Source organism: Salvelinus sp. IW2-2015, linkage group LG6.2 (genome assembly GCF_002910315.2).
Source record: "Salvelinus sp. IW2-2015 linkage group LG6.2, ASM291031v2, whole genome shotgun sequence".
NCBI lineage: Eukaryota > Metazoa > Chordata > Actinopteri > Salmoniformes > Salmonidae > Salvelinus > Salvelinus sp. IW2-2015.
In genome coordinates this window covers 1,087,949-1,103,614 of record NC_036846.1, presented here as the reverse complement: position 1 = coordinate 1,103,614, position 15,666 = coordinate 1,087,949, and the positions used below count along the sequence as shown (strand labels likewise).

Sequence of the window (15,666 nt, the reverse complement as noted above, 5' to 3'; positions counted from 1 at the left end):
CATCTTCAATGCTCTTACTGAGGGAATGAGGTTGTTGGCAAGATCTCGCGATACATGGCCCCATCATCCTCCCTCAATACGGTGCAGTCGTCCTGTCCCCTTTGCAGAAAAGCATTCCCAAAGAATGATGTTTCCACCTCCATGCTTCACGGTTGGATGGTGTTCTTGGGTTGTACTCATCCTTCTTCTTCCTCCAAACACGGCGAGTGGAGTTTAGACCAAAAGCTCTATTTTTCTCATCAGACCACATGACCTTCTGCCATTCCTCCTCTGGATCATCCATGGTCATTGGCAAACTTCAGACGGGCCTGGACATGCGCTGGCTTGAGCAGGGACCTTGCGTGCGCTGCGGGATTTTAATCCATGACGGCGTAGTGTGTTACTATGGTTTTCTTTGAGACTGTGGTTCCCAGCTCTCTCAGGTCATTGACCAGGTCTCTCCGTGTAGTTCTGGGCTGATCCTCACCTTCCTCATGATCATGATGCCCATGAGGTGAGATCTTGCATGGAGCCCAGACAGAGGGTGATGAGTCATCTTGAACTTCTTCCATTTTCTAATAATTGCGCCAACAGTTGTTGCCTCTCACCAAGCTGCTTGCTATTGTCTTGTAGCCCATCCAGCCTTGTGCAGGTCTACAAATTTATCTCTGATTGTCCTTACACAGCTCTCTGGTCTTGGCATTGTGGGAGGGTTAGCGTCTGTTTATTGAGTGTTGTGGACAGGTGTCTTTTATGACAGGTAACGAGTTCAAACAGGTGCAGTTAATACAGGTAATGAGTGGAGAACAGGAGGGCTTGTTAAAGAAAAACTTAACAGTTCTCTAGAGCCGGAATTCTTACTGGTTGGTAGGTGATCAAATACTTATGTCATGCAATAAAATGCAAATTAATTACTTAAAAATCATACAATGTGATTTTTTGGATTTTTGTTTTAGATTCCGTTTCTCACAGTTGAAGTGTACCTATGATAAAAATTACAGACCTCTACATGCTTTGTAAGTAGGAAAACCTGCAAAATCGGCAGTGTATCAAATACTTGTTCTCCCCACTGTATACTTATTGTTTTGTAGAGAGAACCTTTCTACTTGTTTCAGCTAGAGTGGGGTGGGAAATTCTCAGTAGGGTCTCTACTAACCAAACTGTGTAGATTTGGAGGGGACCTTGTCATATATACCCAGCAGCACTTCGTTCTCCACCCCCTTTATAGCGCCCAATGCAGTATTCTGTAATAGACTGTACATGGGATACTTATTGGCTTGTAGAGAGAACTTTTCTACCTGTCTCAGCTAAAGGGGGGTGGGAAATACTCATTAGGGTCTCTACTGACCAAATAAGGTTATCTTTGTATGGGGGCTTTCTCTCTATAAGCCAATATGTATCCCATGTACAGTCTATTACAGTGAATGTGTCACGGCCGTCGAAAGAACTGGACCAAGGTGCAGCGTGGTAAGCGTACATATTCCTTTATTTAAGAATGACGCCGACAAAAACAAAAAACGACCGTGAAGCTAAAGGGCTATAGTGCCACAAACAAAGTTAACCTCCCACAAAGACAGGTGGGAAAAAGGGCTACCTAAGTATGGTTCTCAATCAGAGACAACGATAGACAGCTGTCCCTAATTGAGAACCCTACCCGGCCAACACATAGAAATACAAATAATAGAACTAAAGAACATAGAATACCCACCCCAAATCACACCCTGACCAACCCAAATAGAGACATAAAAAGGATCTCTAAGGTCAGGGCGTGACAGAATAGGGGCTATGGAGGGGGCCGGGAATTAAGTGCTCCTTGGTATGACACAGTCCCACTCCAAAACTAACCCTATTTGGTAGTAGAGACCCTACTGAGTATTTTCACCCCACTTTAGCTGAGACAGGTAGAAACATTTTCTCTCTACAGCCCAATATTCTCAACATACCAGCTTCAACATTGTATTTTGTTATTATTGGTATTAATAAATAAAATAAAAAACCATAATTTGTATCTGTTTTCKTAAATTACCCAGTGCATTTTCTTATTGTCACAATAGAAGTGGTCATAGAATTTTAATCAAGCCTTTGAATTAATTATCCACATTGCAATGTTTTGAAATGCAGGGGGGTTTTTGAAGGCAACGAAAGTGACGTCATCATTTGTGCTGCTGGCAGAATACTGGTGTACCGGTGACAGTAAGAATGTTAAGAAACTGACTTTACCGTCAAAAGAGATTTGTTTGCCACTGTTTGTTGTTATTTTCTGTCATCTCGAGCTAACTCTCACAAGCAGCCATCACATTCGATCGAGCGGGACAGATTGAAGAGAACAGGTAAAGTTTATACATTTGCAACGTGCTTTGTTCTCAAAGGATAGATTCGTGTATGGTGGTCGGTCAACAAGTTGTCTAATTTCAGTTACAGGTATGTGGATAACTTGAACCTTCTGTTGTATGCTATTTGAGATGCTGACATTGGAAAAATACAAGTTGCCTAATAATAACTGATTTATAGCCTAATAATGCACTATATGGAAACATAGTGGCCAAACAGGATCCTTTTTTTTTGGTTTTGACTGACGAGAGAGGGGGGGACATTTGCCAACTTTTGCATACAATGTTGCCAACAATGTCTCATGATGACAGCAACTCTTCCCGTGAAATTGTTACATTAAATTCGTCTGGAATGATTGATGCTGGACGAATTCGCGGCATTTGTGGGTGGTGCATCTTTTTCTGGTAAAGCGAAACCGAACCTATCACTCATTGTGTAGTCTATTCGTTCAGTCTCTCTCCAGTCTCCCGAARAGTCCTTGAAATTCCTCACTATGGACCTATTTTAGTGACCCACATGAAGGGTGGTCGTGTATTGAGACCCAAGGCTAGATGTATTGACTTGCTGTCAGCATTTCATTAGTTGGGAAGCGCAGCTTGAGTGGAAATTCCACTGTTTTGCAATTCATGTGACTTTTTCAGTTAGGCAGAGGGGCCTGAATACATCCTTCCCTTTTCTGCAACTGCCTTCTGACAGCTGTATTTGAAGACACGGGTGTAGGCCTATTGCTCTGGTGGTGTCCTACCTCAAGAGTTTAGSCTCTTGCCGTGCACTTTAATACAATTACCACAATATATCTCTTCTCCTTATCTCTCATTACTCTTATCTATTTACTCCTTCTATCCAATCTGCTTTCCAACTGTRTCTCTTTCTCGACCTTACCCAACTTCCCTCTCTCTCTTGCTCTCTTCTCTCCCCCTTCCCCTCTCCCTCTAGGCCTATCTCTAGGTGGTGATGGGTTCTATGTTCCGTAGTGAGGAGGTATGCCTGGTGCAGCTCTTCCTCCAGTCTGGTTCGGCCTATAACTGTGTCAGTGAACTGGGAGAACTGGGCCTGGTCGAGTTCAGAGACGTGAGTTCTGTTCTCCCCTGATCTCGTTTGTCTCATATCGTCGCGTGACTAAAGTTTCACTGGCTTAGAACTAATAGCTGCAACTAATATCTCAACCCGTCTTGCTGTGAATAACTAAGTTTGACATTAACGACGTGTCAACTAAATAAAGCCTAGTGTGAATAACTTGTGAGTAACTAACTGTCTCTTTTGCTAATTCCCTCCGTGGTGAATCAGTTGAACCCCAATGTCAACTCCTTCCAGAGGAAGTTTGTGGGGGAGGTGAGACGATGTCAGGAACTGGAGAAAACCTTCAGTGAGTATCTAGATCTCTCACACTATCGTCTCCTAAACCGCTCATTAAAACCCAAATCCTAATACAGGAAAATTATGTTTGACAGTTTTCTCCTATGCATTTCTCTTTCTCTCTCTCCTTCGGTCTTTCTCTCCCTCCATCTCTCTGTCTTTTCATCCTTCTCTCCACTCAGCGTTCCTGGAGCAGGAGCTCAATAGGTCCCTGTTGCCCCCCTTCCATGGCCCGACCCCCTGCCCGACCCCCTCGGCCCCCCAGCCCAGAGAGTTGCTCACCATTGAGGAGGAGAGTGAGAGGCTGGCCAGGGAGCTCAAAGAGGTGTCCAGGAACAGAGACGGTCTCAGAGCCCAGCTGATCCAGCTCAGCCAGTACAAAGGAGTTCTCACCCAGACCCACTCCCTCACCGCCTCACAGGTCAAAACTACACCTCCCATCACCACCCTCTCTCAATTCAATTTCAATTTAAGGGCTTTATTGGCATGGGAAACATATGTTAACATTGCCAAAGCAAGTGAAGTAGATAAATAAACAAAAGTGAAATAAACAATGCAAATTAACAGTAAATATTACACTCACAGAAGTTCCAAAATAATAAAGACATTTCAAATGTCATATTATGTCCAAATACAGTATTGTAACGATGTGCAAATAGTTAAAGTACAAAAGGGAAAATAAATAAACATAAATATGGGTTGTATTTACAATGGTGTTTGTTCTTCACTGGTTGCCCTTTTTTTGTGGCAACAGGTCACAAAATGTGCTGCTGTGATTGCACACTGTGGTATTTCACCCAGTAGATATGGGAGTTTATCAAAATTGGGTTTGTTTTTGAATTCTTTGTGGATCTGTGTAATCTGAGGGAAATATGTGTCTCTAATATGGTCAATCATTTGGCAGGAGGTTAGGAAGTGCAGCTCAGTTTCCACCTCATTTTGTGGGCAGTGTGCACATAGCCTGTCTTCTCTTGAGAGCCAGGTCTGCCCATGGCGGCCTTTCTCAATAGCAAGGCTATGCTCACTGAGTCTGTACATAGTCAAAGTTTTCCTTAAGTTTGGGTCAGTCATAGTGGTCAGGTATTCTGTCACTGTGTACTCTCTGTTTAGAGCCAAATAGCATTCTAGTTTGTTCTGTTTTTTTTGTTAATTCTTTCCAATGTGTCAAGTAATTATCTTTTTGTTTTCTCATGATTTGGTTGGCTCTAATTGTGTTGCTGTCCTGGGGCTCTGTAGGGTCTGTTTGTGTTTGTGAACAGAGGCCCAGGACCAGCTTGCTTAGGGGACTCTTCTACAGGTTCATCGCTCTGAAGGTGATGGCTTTGTTATGAAAGGTTTGGGAATCGCTTCCTTTTAGGTGGTTGTAGAATTTAACGTCTCCTTTCTGGATTTGGATAATTAGCGGGTATCAGCCTAATTCTGCTCTGCATGCATTATTTGGTGTTTTACGTTATACACAGAGGATATTTTTGTGGAATTCTGCATGCAGTCTCAATTTGGTGTTTGTCCCATTTTGTGAATTCTTGGTTGGTGAGCGGACCCCAGACCTCACAACCACAAAGGGCAATGAGTTCTATAACTGATTCAAATATTTTAAGCCAGATCCTAATTGGTATGTCGAATTTTATGTTCCTTTTGATGGCATAGAAGGCCCTTCTGGCCTTGCCTCAGCTCGTTCACAGCTTTGTGGAAGTTACCTGTGGCGCTGATGTTTAGGCCGAGGTATGTATCGTTTTTTGTGTGCTCTAGGGCAACGGTGTCAAGATGGAAWTTGTATTTGTGGTCCGTGCAACTAGACCTTTTTTAGAACACCATTATTTTTGTTATACTGAGATTTACTCTCAGGGCCCAGGTCTGACAGAATCTGTGCAGAAGATCTAGGTACTGCTGTAGGCCCTCCTTGGTTGGGGACAGAAGCACCAGATCATCAGCAAACAGTAGACATTTGACTTCAGATTATAGTAGGGTGAGGCCRGGTGCTGCAGACTGTTCTAGTGCCCTCGCCAATTCGTTGATATATATGTTGAAGAGGGTGGGGCTTAAGCTGCATCCCTGTCTCACCCCACGGCCCTTTGGAAAGAAATGTGTGTGTTTTTTGGCAATTTTAACCGCGTACTTGTTTGTGTACATGGATTTTATAATGTACAGTTGTGGTCAAAAGTTTTGAGAATGACACAAATATTCATTTTCAGAAAGTCTGCTGCCTCAGTGTCTTTAGATATTTTTGTCAGATGTTACTATGGAATACTGAAGTATAATTACAAGCATTTCATAAGTGTCAAAGGCTTTTATTGACAATTACATGAAATTGATGCAAAGAGTCAATATTTGCAGTGTTGACCCTTCTTTTTCAAGACCTCTGCAATCCTCCCTGGCATGCTGTCAATTAACTTCTGGGCCACATCCTGACTGATGGCAGCCCATTCTTGCATAATCAATGCTTGGTGTTTTGTCAGAATTTGTGGATTTTTGCTTTTCCACCTGCCTCTTGAGGATTGACCACAAGTTCTCAGTGGGATTAAGGTCTGGGGAATTTCCTGGCCATGGACCCAAAATATCGATGTTTTGTTCCCCGAGCCACTTAGTTATCACTTTTGCCTTATGGCAAGGTGCTCCATCATACTGGAAAAGGCATTGTTCGTCACCAAACTGTTCCTGGATGGTTGGCAGAAGTTGTTCTCGGAGGATGTGTTGGTACCATTCTTTATTCATGGCTGTGTTCTTAAGCAAAATTGTGAGTGAGCCCACTCCCTTGGCTGAGAAGCAACCCCACACATGAATGGTCTCAGGATGCTTTACTGTTGGCATGATACAGGACTGATGGTAGCGCTCACCTTGTCTTCTCCGGACAAGCTTTTTTCCGGATGCCCCAAACAATCGGAATTTACCCCAGTCCTCAGCAGTCCTCACCTGTACCTTTTGCAGAATATCAGTCTGTCCCTGATGTTTTTCCTGGAGAGAAGTGGCTTCTTTGCTGCCCTTCTTGACACCAGGCCATCCTCCAAAAGTCTTCGCCTCACTGTGCGTGCAGATGCACTCACACCTGCCTGCTGACATTCGTGAGCAAGCTCTGTACTGGTGGTGCCCCGATCCCGCAGTTGAATCAACTTTAGGAGACGGTGTTGGCGCTTGCTGGACTTTCTTGGGTGCCCCGAAGTCTTCTTCACAACAATTGAACTGCTCTCCTTGAAGTTCTTGATGATCCGATAAATGGTTGATTTAGGTGCAATCTTACTGGCAGCAATATCCTTGCCTGTGAAGCCTTTTTTTGTGCAAAGCAATGATGACGGCACAGTAACCATGATTGACAGAGGAAGAACAATGATTCCAAGCACCACCCTCCTTTTGAAGCTTCCAGTCTGTTATTCGAACTCAATCAGCATGACAGAGTGATCTCCAGCCTTGTCCTCGTCAACACTCACACCTGTGTTAACGAGAGAATCACTGACATGATGTCAGCTGGTCCTTTTGTGTCAGGGCTGAAATGCAGTGGAAATGTTTTGGGGGGATTCAGTTCATTTGCANACATGATGTCAGCTGGTCCTTTTGTGTCAGGGCTGAAATGCAGTGGAAATGTTTTTTGGGGATTCAGTTCATTTGCATGGCAAAGAGGGACTTTACAATTAATTGTAATTCATCTGATCACTCTTCATAACATTCTGGAGTATATGCAAATTGCCATCATACAAACTGAGGCAGCAGACTTTGAAAATTAATATTTGTGTCATTCTCAAAACTTTTGGCCACGACTGTAGTATGTTTCAACCCCAACACCACTTTCCATTCATTTGTATAGCAGACCCTCATGCCAAATTTAGTCAAAGGCTTTTTTWAAATTAACAAAGCATGAGAAGACTTTGTTTTGTTTGTTTGTCAATTAGAGTGTGCACGGTGAATATGTGGTCTGTCGTACAKGAATTTGGTAAAAAGTMAATTTGACATTTGCTCAGTACATTGTTTTCACTGAGGAAATGTATGTGTCTGCTGTTAATGATAATGCAGAGGATTTCCCCAAGGATGCTGTTGACACATATCCCACGGTAGTTATTGGGGTCAAATTTGTCTCCACTTTTGTGGATTGRGGCGATCAGTCCTTGGTTCCAAATATTGGGGGAATTTGATTTATTTTACCTTTATTTAACTAGGCAAGTCAGTTAAGAACAAATTCTTATTTTCAATGACGGCCTAGGAACAGTGGGTTAACTGTCTTGTTCAGAGGCAGAACGACAGATCCTTTCGKTTACTAGTCCAATGCTCTAACCACTAGGCTACCTGCCGCCCCAGGAAGATGCAAGAGCTAAGGATGATGTTAAAGATTTTAAGTATAGCCAATTGGAATTTGTTGTCTGTATATTTGATTATTTAATTTCTCTCGCTCTCTCGCTCTCTCTCACACAACCAGACACACTCCTTCAGAGAACATAAACTACTGTTTGGATGTGTTAAAGTCTCCCGAACCCTTTTTATTGTTTCCTTTTACAGGCTCCACCTCCAGTACGTGAAACAGTAGGCATATTGGAGCCTAACCGACAGGATGTCCACCTCCGGTAAACATCATTGGTTAAAGTGATTGCCAGTGTCCTTCCACCTTATTTTTTTTTTTTTTACATTGGCTCTGGACAATGATTGATCTTCAACTTGGTCAACATCCTCTTTTGCCTACTTACCTATTTTTTTGCTCGTCTCTCATCCTTCTCTCTTCTGCAGTTTTGTGGCTGGTGTGGTCCACCCCTGGAAAGTCCCATCATTTGAGCGGTTGCTATGGCGAGCATGCCGCGGTTACATCGTCGTGGACTTCAGAGAGATGGAGGAGCAGCTGGAGCATCCTGACACGGTAAGGAGAGGAGGAGGAAAGAAATGAAGAGAAAATGTATACTTAAAGTAAAACTCCACCCTATCTTTTGGTATTTGTTTCATTAGTCCATAATTGATCAAGTTGCATCATATGCTAAATGCATAATACCGGCTGTATTTCTGTATTTTGGAAGTTATATATCTTGAAACAAATACTAAATGAAACAAAAAACAATTTTTGGGGGGGTGGAATTTTCCTTTTAAGTAAGAGTGGCAAACAAGATGGTCAATGCATCAACATTTCTAATATGTGATGGGATTGCAGGGGGAGATGGTGCAGTGGACAGTGTTCCTCATATCCTACTGGGGAGATCAGATCGGACAGAAGGTCAAGAAGATCTGTGATTGGTGAGTAAAACCTGTCCACTTCTTGTGGTGTCATTTACCACATTGCGGTGGTCCATGTACATGCTTGTTTAATGACCCTTGTCTTTCTTGCACCTCCTTGATAACTTGCATTTCCAGCTTCCACACGCAGGTGTTTGCATATCCTGACAGCCCCACGGAGAGAGAGGAGATTCTCCAGGGACTGCAGGGCAGAATTGAAGACATCAAATCAGTAAGTCAGACACTAGCGCTGTATAAAATGCATTCACCTTCAACTTTGTTGCTCTATCACTAAACTTCACTAGACATCCTTGGGTGCAGCAAACAGAGCGAACGTTTACTGTCTGTAAAGCTCCCCCGGACGCCATCTCTAATCCACACCTCCCCCTTTCGTCCTTCACCCCTCTGCCCTCCCCTCCTCAGGTCCTCTTTCAGACAGAGCAGTTCCTCCAGCAGATGTTGGTGCGTGCAGTAGCGGTGTTGCCCCAGTGGAAGGTGCGGGTCCAGAAGTCTAAGGCAGTCCAGGCCGTACTGAACCTCTGCAGCCCCTCCGTCACCAACAAGTGTCTGATCGCGGAAGCCTGGTGTCCCGTCAGCAAGCTGCCCGAGCTACAGAGCGCCCTGAGGGAAGGAGGGGTGAGCGAGGGGAAGGAAACAGGGACGGGGAGGTGGGAGACACAGAAGAAGGGAGAATAGAGKAGGGACAGAGATTGTGTGCGGTTGAGTAACGCAACAAGAGCGAGTTAGTTGTATGTTGTTGTCACGCTGTTTAAGTGTAGGCATGGATGTCATTTTACACAGTACCCTAAACGTGTATGACTTTAAGCCCCCTCATCTTCTCTCTGTCTCTACCCCTATCAGAAGAAGAGTGGCAGCGGGGTGGACTCGTTCTACAACCGCCTCCCCTGCTCCACGCCTCCTCCTACCCTGTTTCCCACCAACTCCTTCACTGCAGGCTTCCAGAACATTGTAGACGCCTACGGAGTGGCCAGTTACCGCGAGGTCAACCCAGGTATCAGCCTAATCAATACATCAACTCATTTAGCGGTCACTTCCAACCTCTAACCAGCCAACAACCCAGGGAAGAACCAGCTCCTCTGGTATATGTCAACGATCAGAACTATTATGCCCCCCGTTCTCTCGTTCGCCCCTCTCTCTGTTTTCTCCTCTCCTACTTTCTCTGGCTAACCTCTCTCCATTACCCTCGCTCTCCTTTCCCCATATCTCCCTCCCCCTTTCTCTTTTCCCCCTCTCTCTCATTCCCTCCTCCCCTCTGTCTCTGTAGCGGTGTACACCATCATCACGTTCCCCTTCCTGTTTGCCGTGATGTTTGGGGACGTGGGTCACGGTCTGCTGATGTCCCTGGCTGCCCTCTGGATGGTTCTGGAGGAGAAGGACCCCAAACTCAGGAACAACACTAATGAGGTCACACACACACACAGTCACACCTTTTCATACACACCCTTTAAATTGTGAGACTGACAAATATACTGATTCAGAGGAACAGTCCTAATATAATGTCTCTGTGTGTGTGGTTTAGATTTGGCGGATGATGTTTGGAGGACGTTATCTGATCCTGTTGATGGGACTGTTCTCTGTCTACACTGGGGCCATCTACAACGAGTGTTTTAGCAGAGGACTCAGCCCCTTCAGCTCTGGCTGGCATGTAGGACCCATGTTTGAGAACGGAGAGTGGAAGTAAGGACACACACACACACACACACACACACATGCGTGTGCCCATGCCCGTCACTCACACATGCATAACAGCGCCACAATCACTTTTCTGATTGTCCTGTATGTTATGTTTACAATATGAGTTTTGTGTCTCTCTCTCTCTCGCTCTCTTTTTCTCTTAGTCCAACAACTGTTAAAGACAACAACTTCCTGTCCCTGGACCCTAACATCACTGGGGTTTTTACTGGACCCTATCCCTTTGGCATCGACCCGGTATGGAAATGCACCTCACACTGCCTCCATCTTTCTCTCACTCCTCCATCTATCTCTTCCTCATCTCTCATCTCTCAGTAATGCTTGTTTCCATGACTGTTCTTATGAGTAACTGTGCCGTCTGTCTGTCCCTCTCAGGTCTGGGGTATGTCCAACAACCACCTGACGTTCCTCAACTCCTACAAGATGAAGATGTCTGTCATTATCGGGGTCATCCACATGACCTTCGGAGTCTGTCTGGCCTTCTTTAACTACATGTGAGGGAACGTGTGTGTGTGTGTGTGTGTGTGTGTGTGTGTGTGTGTGTGTTGTGTTGTGTGTGTGTGTGTGTGTGTGTGTGTGTGCCTGTACGGGTTGGGGTCGATTCCATTTCAATTCAGAAAGTTAACCATATTCCAATTTCAAAACAAAATTCATTGAAAAGCATTGTAGAGAATTAGAATTTGAGTGTACTTCCTGAATTGAGCCCAATCCTGGTGTGAATGGAACGGCAAAGGAGTATCACTGTAATCTAATACATTTCTCACCATCCCTCTTGCTATCCCTACCCCTCTCTCTCTACTCAAACCCATCCTTCTACCTATGCATTCCTTACTCATAAACCTACGATTCCCTCTCTACCCATCTCTCTCTACTAATCCCTCTCCCTCTACCCACCCACTTCTCTCTTTGTCTCTCTCTATTCATCCCTCTCCCACTCTACCCATCCCTCTCTCCCCCATCCCTCCAGACACTTTAACCAGTTGAGCAGTGTGTTCCTGGTACTGATCCCAGAGCTGTTCTTCATGCTGTGTCTGTTTGGTTACCTGGTCTTCATGGTCATCTTCAAGTGGCTGGCCTTCGACACGACCCACTCTAACTCCGCCCCCAGCATCCTCATCCACTTCATAGACATGTTCCTATTCGCCGAGAACAAGGACAACCCGCCCCTCTACGGAGGACAGGTGTCTGTCTGAATGTGTCTGTCTGAATGTGTGTGTTTTGTGGGGAAACCTGGTGCCACTGTACAGGACTGGTATGTTTGTGGAAGGGCACACAACGCGCTCACTCCAATGTACTTATTTGTCTAAAGTATGCTTAATGTTAGCTGAGTCCTTGAAAATATCATCTATAGGTAAACAATAGTATGGCAGCATGCTCTCTCCAAAATACAACCTGCACTCGTGTGTGTGTGTGTGTGTGTGTGTGACGTTCTAACTCCCTCTCTCTGTACTGTAGGTGGTGGTGCAGAAGGTTCTGGTGGTACTGGCACTGTGTTCTGTTCCAGTCCTGCTGCTGGGGAAACCCATCCATCAATATATCACACACAAGAGGAAGCACCGGCACATGGTGAGCAACTGTGTTGTGTGTGTCTTGTCTGGACGTGTGCTATGCCTATTGATTTGACTGTAAGTATCTAGGATGACTTTGTTTAGTCTTATGTGTATAACATCTGTATGTGTAATATATGTAAACTCAGCAAGAAAAGAAACAGCCCTTTTTCAGGACCCTGTCTTTCAAAGATAATTAGTAAAAATCCAAATAACTTCACAGATCTTCATTGTAAAGAGCTTATACACTGTTTCCCATGCTTGTTCAGTGAACCATAAACAATTAATGAACATGCACCAGTGGAACGGTCGTTAAGACACTAACAGCTTACAGATGGTAGGCAATTAAGGTCACAATTATGAAAACTTAGGACACTAAAGAGGCCTTTCTACGGACTCTGAAAAACACCAAAAGAAAGATGCCCAGGGTCCCTGCTCATCTGCATGAACGTGCCTTAGGCATGCTGCAAGGAGGCATGAGGACTGCAGATGTGGCCAGTGCAATAAATTACAATGTCCGTACTGTGAGACGCCTAAGACAGCGCTATAGGGAGACAGGACGGACAGCTGATCGTCCTCGCAGTGGCAGACCACGTGTAACAACACGTGCACAGGATCGGTACATCCGAACATCACACCTGCGGGACAGGTACAGGATGGCAACAAGAACTGCCCGAGTTACACCAGGAATGCACAATCCCTCCATCAGTGCTCACATTATCCGCAATAGGCTGAGAGAGGCTGGACTGAGGGCTTGTAGGCCTGTTGTAAGGCAGGTCCTCACCAGACATCACCGGCAACAACGTCGCCTATGGGCACAACCCCACCGTCACTGGACCAGACAGGACTGGCATAAAGTGCTCTTCACTGACAGGTCGCGGTTTTGTCTCACCAGGGGTGATGGTCGGATTCGCGTTTATCATCAAAAGAATGAGTGTTACACCGAGGCCTGTACTCTGGAGTGGGATTGATTTGGAGGTGGAGGGTCCGTCATGGTCTGGGGCGGTGTGTCAAAGCATCATCAGACTGAGCTTGTTGTCATTGCAGGCAATCTCAACGCTGAGTGTTACAGGGTATACATCCTCCTCCTCATGTGGTACCCTTCCTGCAGGCTCAACCTCACATGACCCTCCAGCATGACAATGCCACCAGCCATACTGCTCRTTCTGTGCGTGATTTCCTGCAAGACAGKAATGTCAGTGTTCTGCCATGGCCAGCGAAGAGCCCRGATCTCAATCCCATTSAGCACGTCAGGGACCTGTTGGATCAGAGGGTGAGGGCTAGGGCCATTCCCCCAGAAATGTCCGGGAACTTGCAGGTGCCTTGGTGGAAGAGTGGGGTAACATCTCATAGCAAGAATGGGCAAATCTGGTGCAGTCCATGAGGAGGAGATGCACTGCAGTACTTAATACAGCTGGTACTGATACTGACTGTTACTTTTGATTTTAACCCCCCTTTTGTTCAGGGACACATTATTCCATTTCTGTTAGTCACAGTTTATGTCTCAGTTGTTAAATTTTGTTAAGTTTGCTGAAAATAAACGCAGATGACAGTGAGAGGACGTTTCTTTTTTTGCTGAATTTATTATGTATTAATATATGTATTTATATACAGTATGTATTATAATCTCTGTGAGTGGGTCTGATGTGATTGTGTCTTCCAGGCAGGAGACAGACGACCTCTGTTGGCTGAGAACAATTCCATCAATGCTCATCAGGGAGAGGTGGGGAGTCACAGAGAGGAGGAGGTGGTGAGAGGGAGAGGGGGAGCGAGTCATCACTGTGTTACCCATGCTAGCTCTGTTTCAATGTACTCATAGCCCAAGCTAGTGTCACAAGTAATAACATATTACTCCGTCCAACTTCTCAAACCTTTTTCCCTGTCTTTAAAAAAATGCGTCTCTAGGATTTTGACGCTGCTGATGCGTTCATGCACCAGGCCATCCACACCATAGAGTACTGTCTAGGCTGCATCTCCAACACAGCCTCCTACCTACGACTGTGGGCCCTCAGCCTTGCACACGCACGTGAGTCACACGCGCACACACACTTTCCCCACTGATTTACAGTGACTTACTGATCGCACACTGACTCATTTCTTCAAGAGTGCTAACTCATTCTAGCGCCTACTCAGTGTGTCCCCTTTCACCCTCCGTCCCTCCAGAGCTTTCGGAGGTGCTCTGGGTGATGGTGCTGCATAACGCCCTGACCTGGCAAGGCAACATGGGATCTGTGATCCTGTTTCTATTCTTCCTCGCCTTCGCGGTGCTGACAGTCTCGGTCCTGCTGGTCATGGAGGGCCTGTCTGCCTTCCTGCATGCCCTGCGTCTGCACTGGTGAGAGAAGGGGGACGCAGGCAGGGAAGGGTAGAGGTGGGGGGTGAGAATGAGTGAGAGATGGTGGGAAGGAATTAGACGAAGGGGAGAGGAGTGTGTGAATGGAGAATAAGATAAAATATATTATTCATGAAAAAAATGTAATGCAATATTGTCTGTTGATTTTTGAAAATGTTGTCTCTCTCCTAGGGTGGAGTTCCAGAATAAATTCTACAGTGGAACTGGCTACAAACTGAATCCTTTCTCCTTCTCTTCCATAATCCACGCCTCGTCCGCTCTGTGATCATTTAAACGATCAATGAATTATGATTGCCAAATGGTTATATTATCTTGCTCTGCACCTATTACACTGCACACATTTCAGAATGATTGCTGTCTTTTTTTGTACGCTTGGTGTTTTGTAAAATGTGTTCAATGTACAAGAATGCATTTAGGCCTTTGCACTATGGTATGGAGTGTTTATGTGCCTATTTCAGCATGCATGCTGTGTCATCAAAATCAGATTCTCTTGTTCCTTCTTTGCACTGATCATGGGGTGGGTCTGTAAATTCACTCTGGCTGTCTACTCTGATTTCAGGAAKTTACGAACACGCAACACCCGTTGAATATGAYTGGTGTCTGCAAAAAAKATATAAATAATTGTTGCCAGCAGCACAGTTAGTCACCAATGCCCTAGATAACACGGAAATAGTCTAACCAGCTCTGCTAGGGCGAATAAAATAGTCAGTGAGGTGTTTGTTCTCTCATTTGTGTCTGGATGTAGCTAGCAAGCTAGCCAACTTTAGCCAGTTAGCTCGGGTGCTTGACTGCCATTGTGAGGTCAGAACGCTCGGATCAACCCTACTCCTCCAGTGTGCGCTCTGAACACCCCGAGAGCAAAAAGCTCTGAATTCACGAAAGGGCAATCTAACAACGCTCTGAATTTATGAAAGCCCAGAGCGCACTTACGAACACACCCCATGTGTCCCAACTTCCAGTAATGTACCCTTAGATAATATGTTGTTTAAATAATATATTAACAGTAATACATTCACAGCCTCCCTGTTTATCGTTCAAAGCATTATTTGAAAATGGTTGAATAACTCAGGAAATGGRTGCTATTGACTTTCCCACATGACCGTGATCTCAAAGTCAGTAAAGATAAGGCACACACCAATTGTTTTAACTCATCTGTTGTGGTCTTGAAGAGAGTCCACATAGACATGATTTTGCTATGATGGTGTA

At 45.0% G+C, this 15,666-nt stretch overlaps 1 protein-coding gene across 2 annotated transcripts; it reads left to right on the top strand.

The window, feature by feature from the left end:
- The first annotated feature begins 2,219 nt into the window (after positions 1–2,219).
- On the top strand, positions 2,220–15,333 carry LOC111965627 (V-type proton ATPase 116 kDa subunit a 3-like). 2 transcript variants are annotated; one of them, XM_023989782.3, is made up of 20 exons: positions 2,220–2,309; positions 3,247–3,381; positions 3,598–3,676; positions 3,849–4,087; positions 8,149–8,213; positions 8,374–8,500; positions 8,786–8,868; positions 8,986–9,079; positions 9,271–9,483; positions 9,709–9,859; positions 10,133–10,272; positions 10,388–10,545; positions 10,707–10,797; positions 10,936–11,054; positions 11,528–11,741; positions 12,016–12,126; positions 13,771–13,830; positions 14,013–14,133; positions 14,271–14,442; positions 14,632–15,333. In XM_023989782.3, exons 2-20 carry the CDS (start codon positions 3,265–3,267, stop codon positions 14,723–14,725), a joined length of 2,448 nt encoding a protein of 815 aa, XP_023845550.1. In that variant the 5' UTR covers positions 2,220–2,309; positions 3,247–3,264; the 3' UTR covers positions 14,726–15,333. The 2 variants fall into 2 exon arrangements, with proteins under 2 accessions (XP_023845550.1, XP_023845549.1); XM_023989781.3 differs by having other exon boundaries at positions 13,771–13,857.
- Positions 15,334–15,666: the final 333 nt, after the last annotated feature.

Coding starts and splice junctions, on each gene's coding strand:
- LOC111965627 (XM_023989781.3), top strand. CDS start 3,265: ATGGGTTCTATGTTCCGTAGTGAGGAGGTATGCCTGGTGCAGCTCTTC. Junction 9,484..9,708: donor GCGCCCTGAGGGAAGGAGGG/GTGAGCGAGGGG, acceptor TACCCCTATCAG/AAGAAGAGTGGCAGCGGGGT. Junction 10,273..10,387: donor TCAGGAACAACACTAATGAG/GTCACACACACA, acceptor TGTGTGGTTTAG/ATTTGGCGGATGATGTTTGG.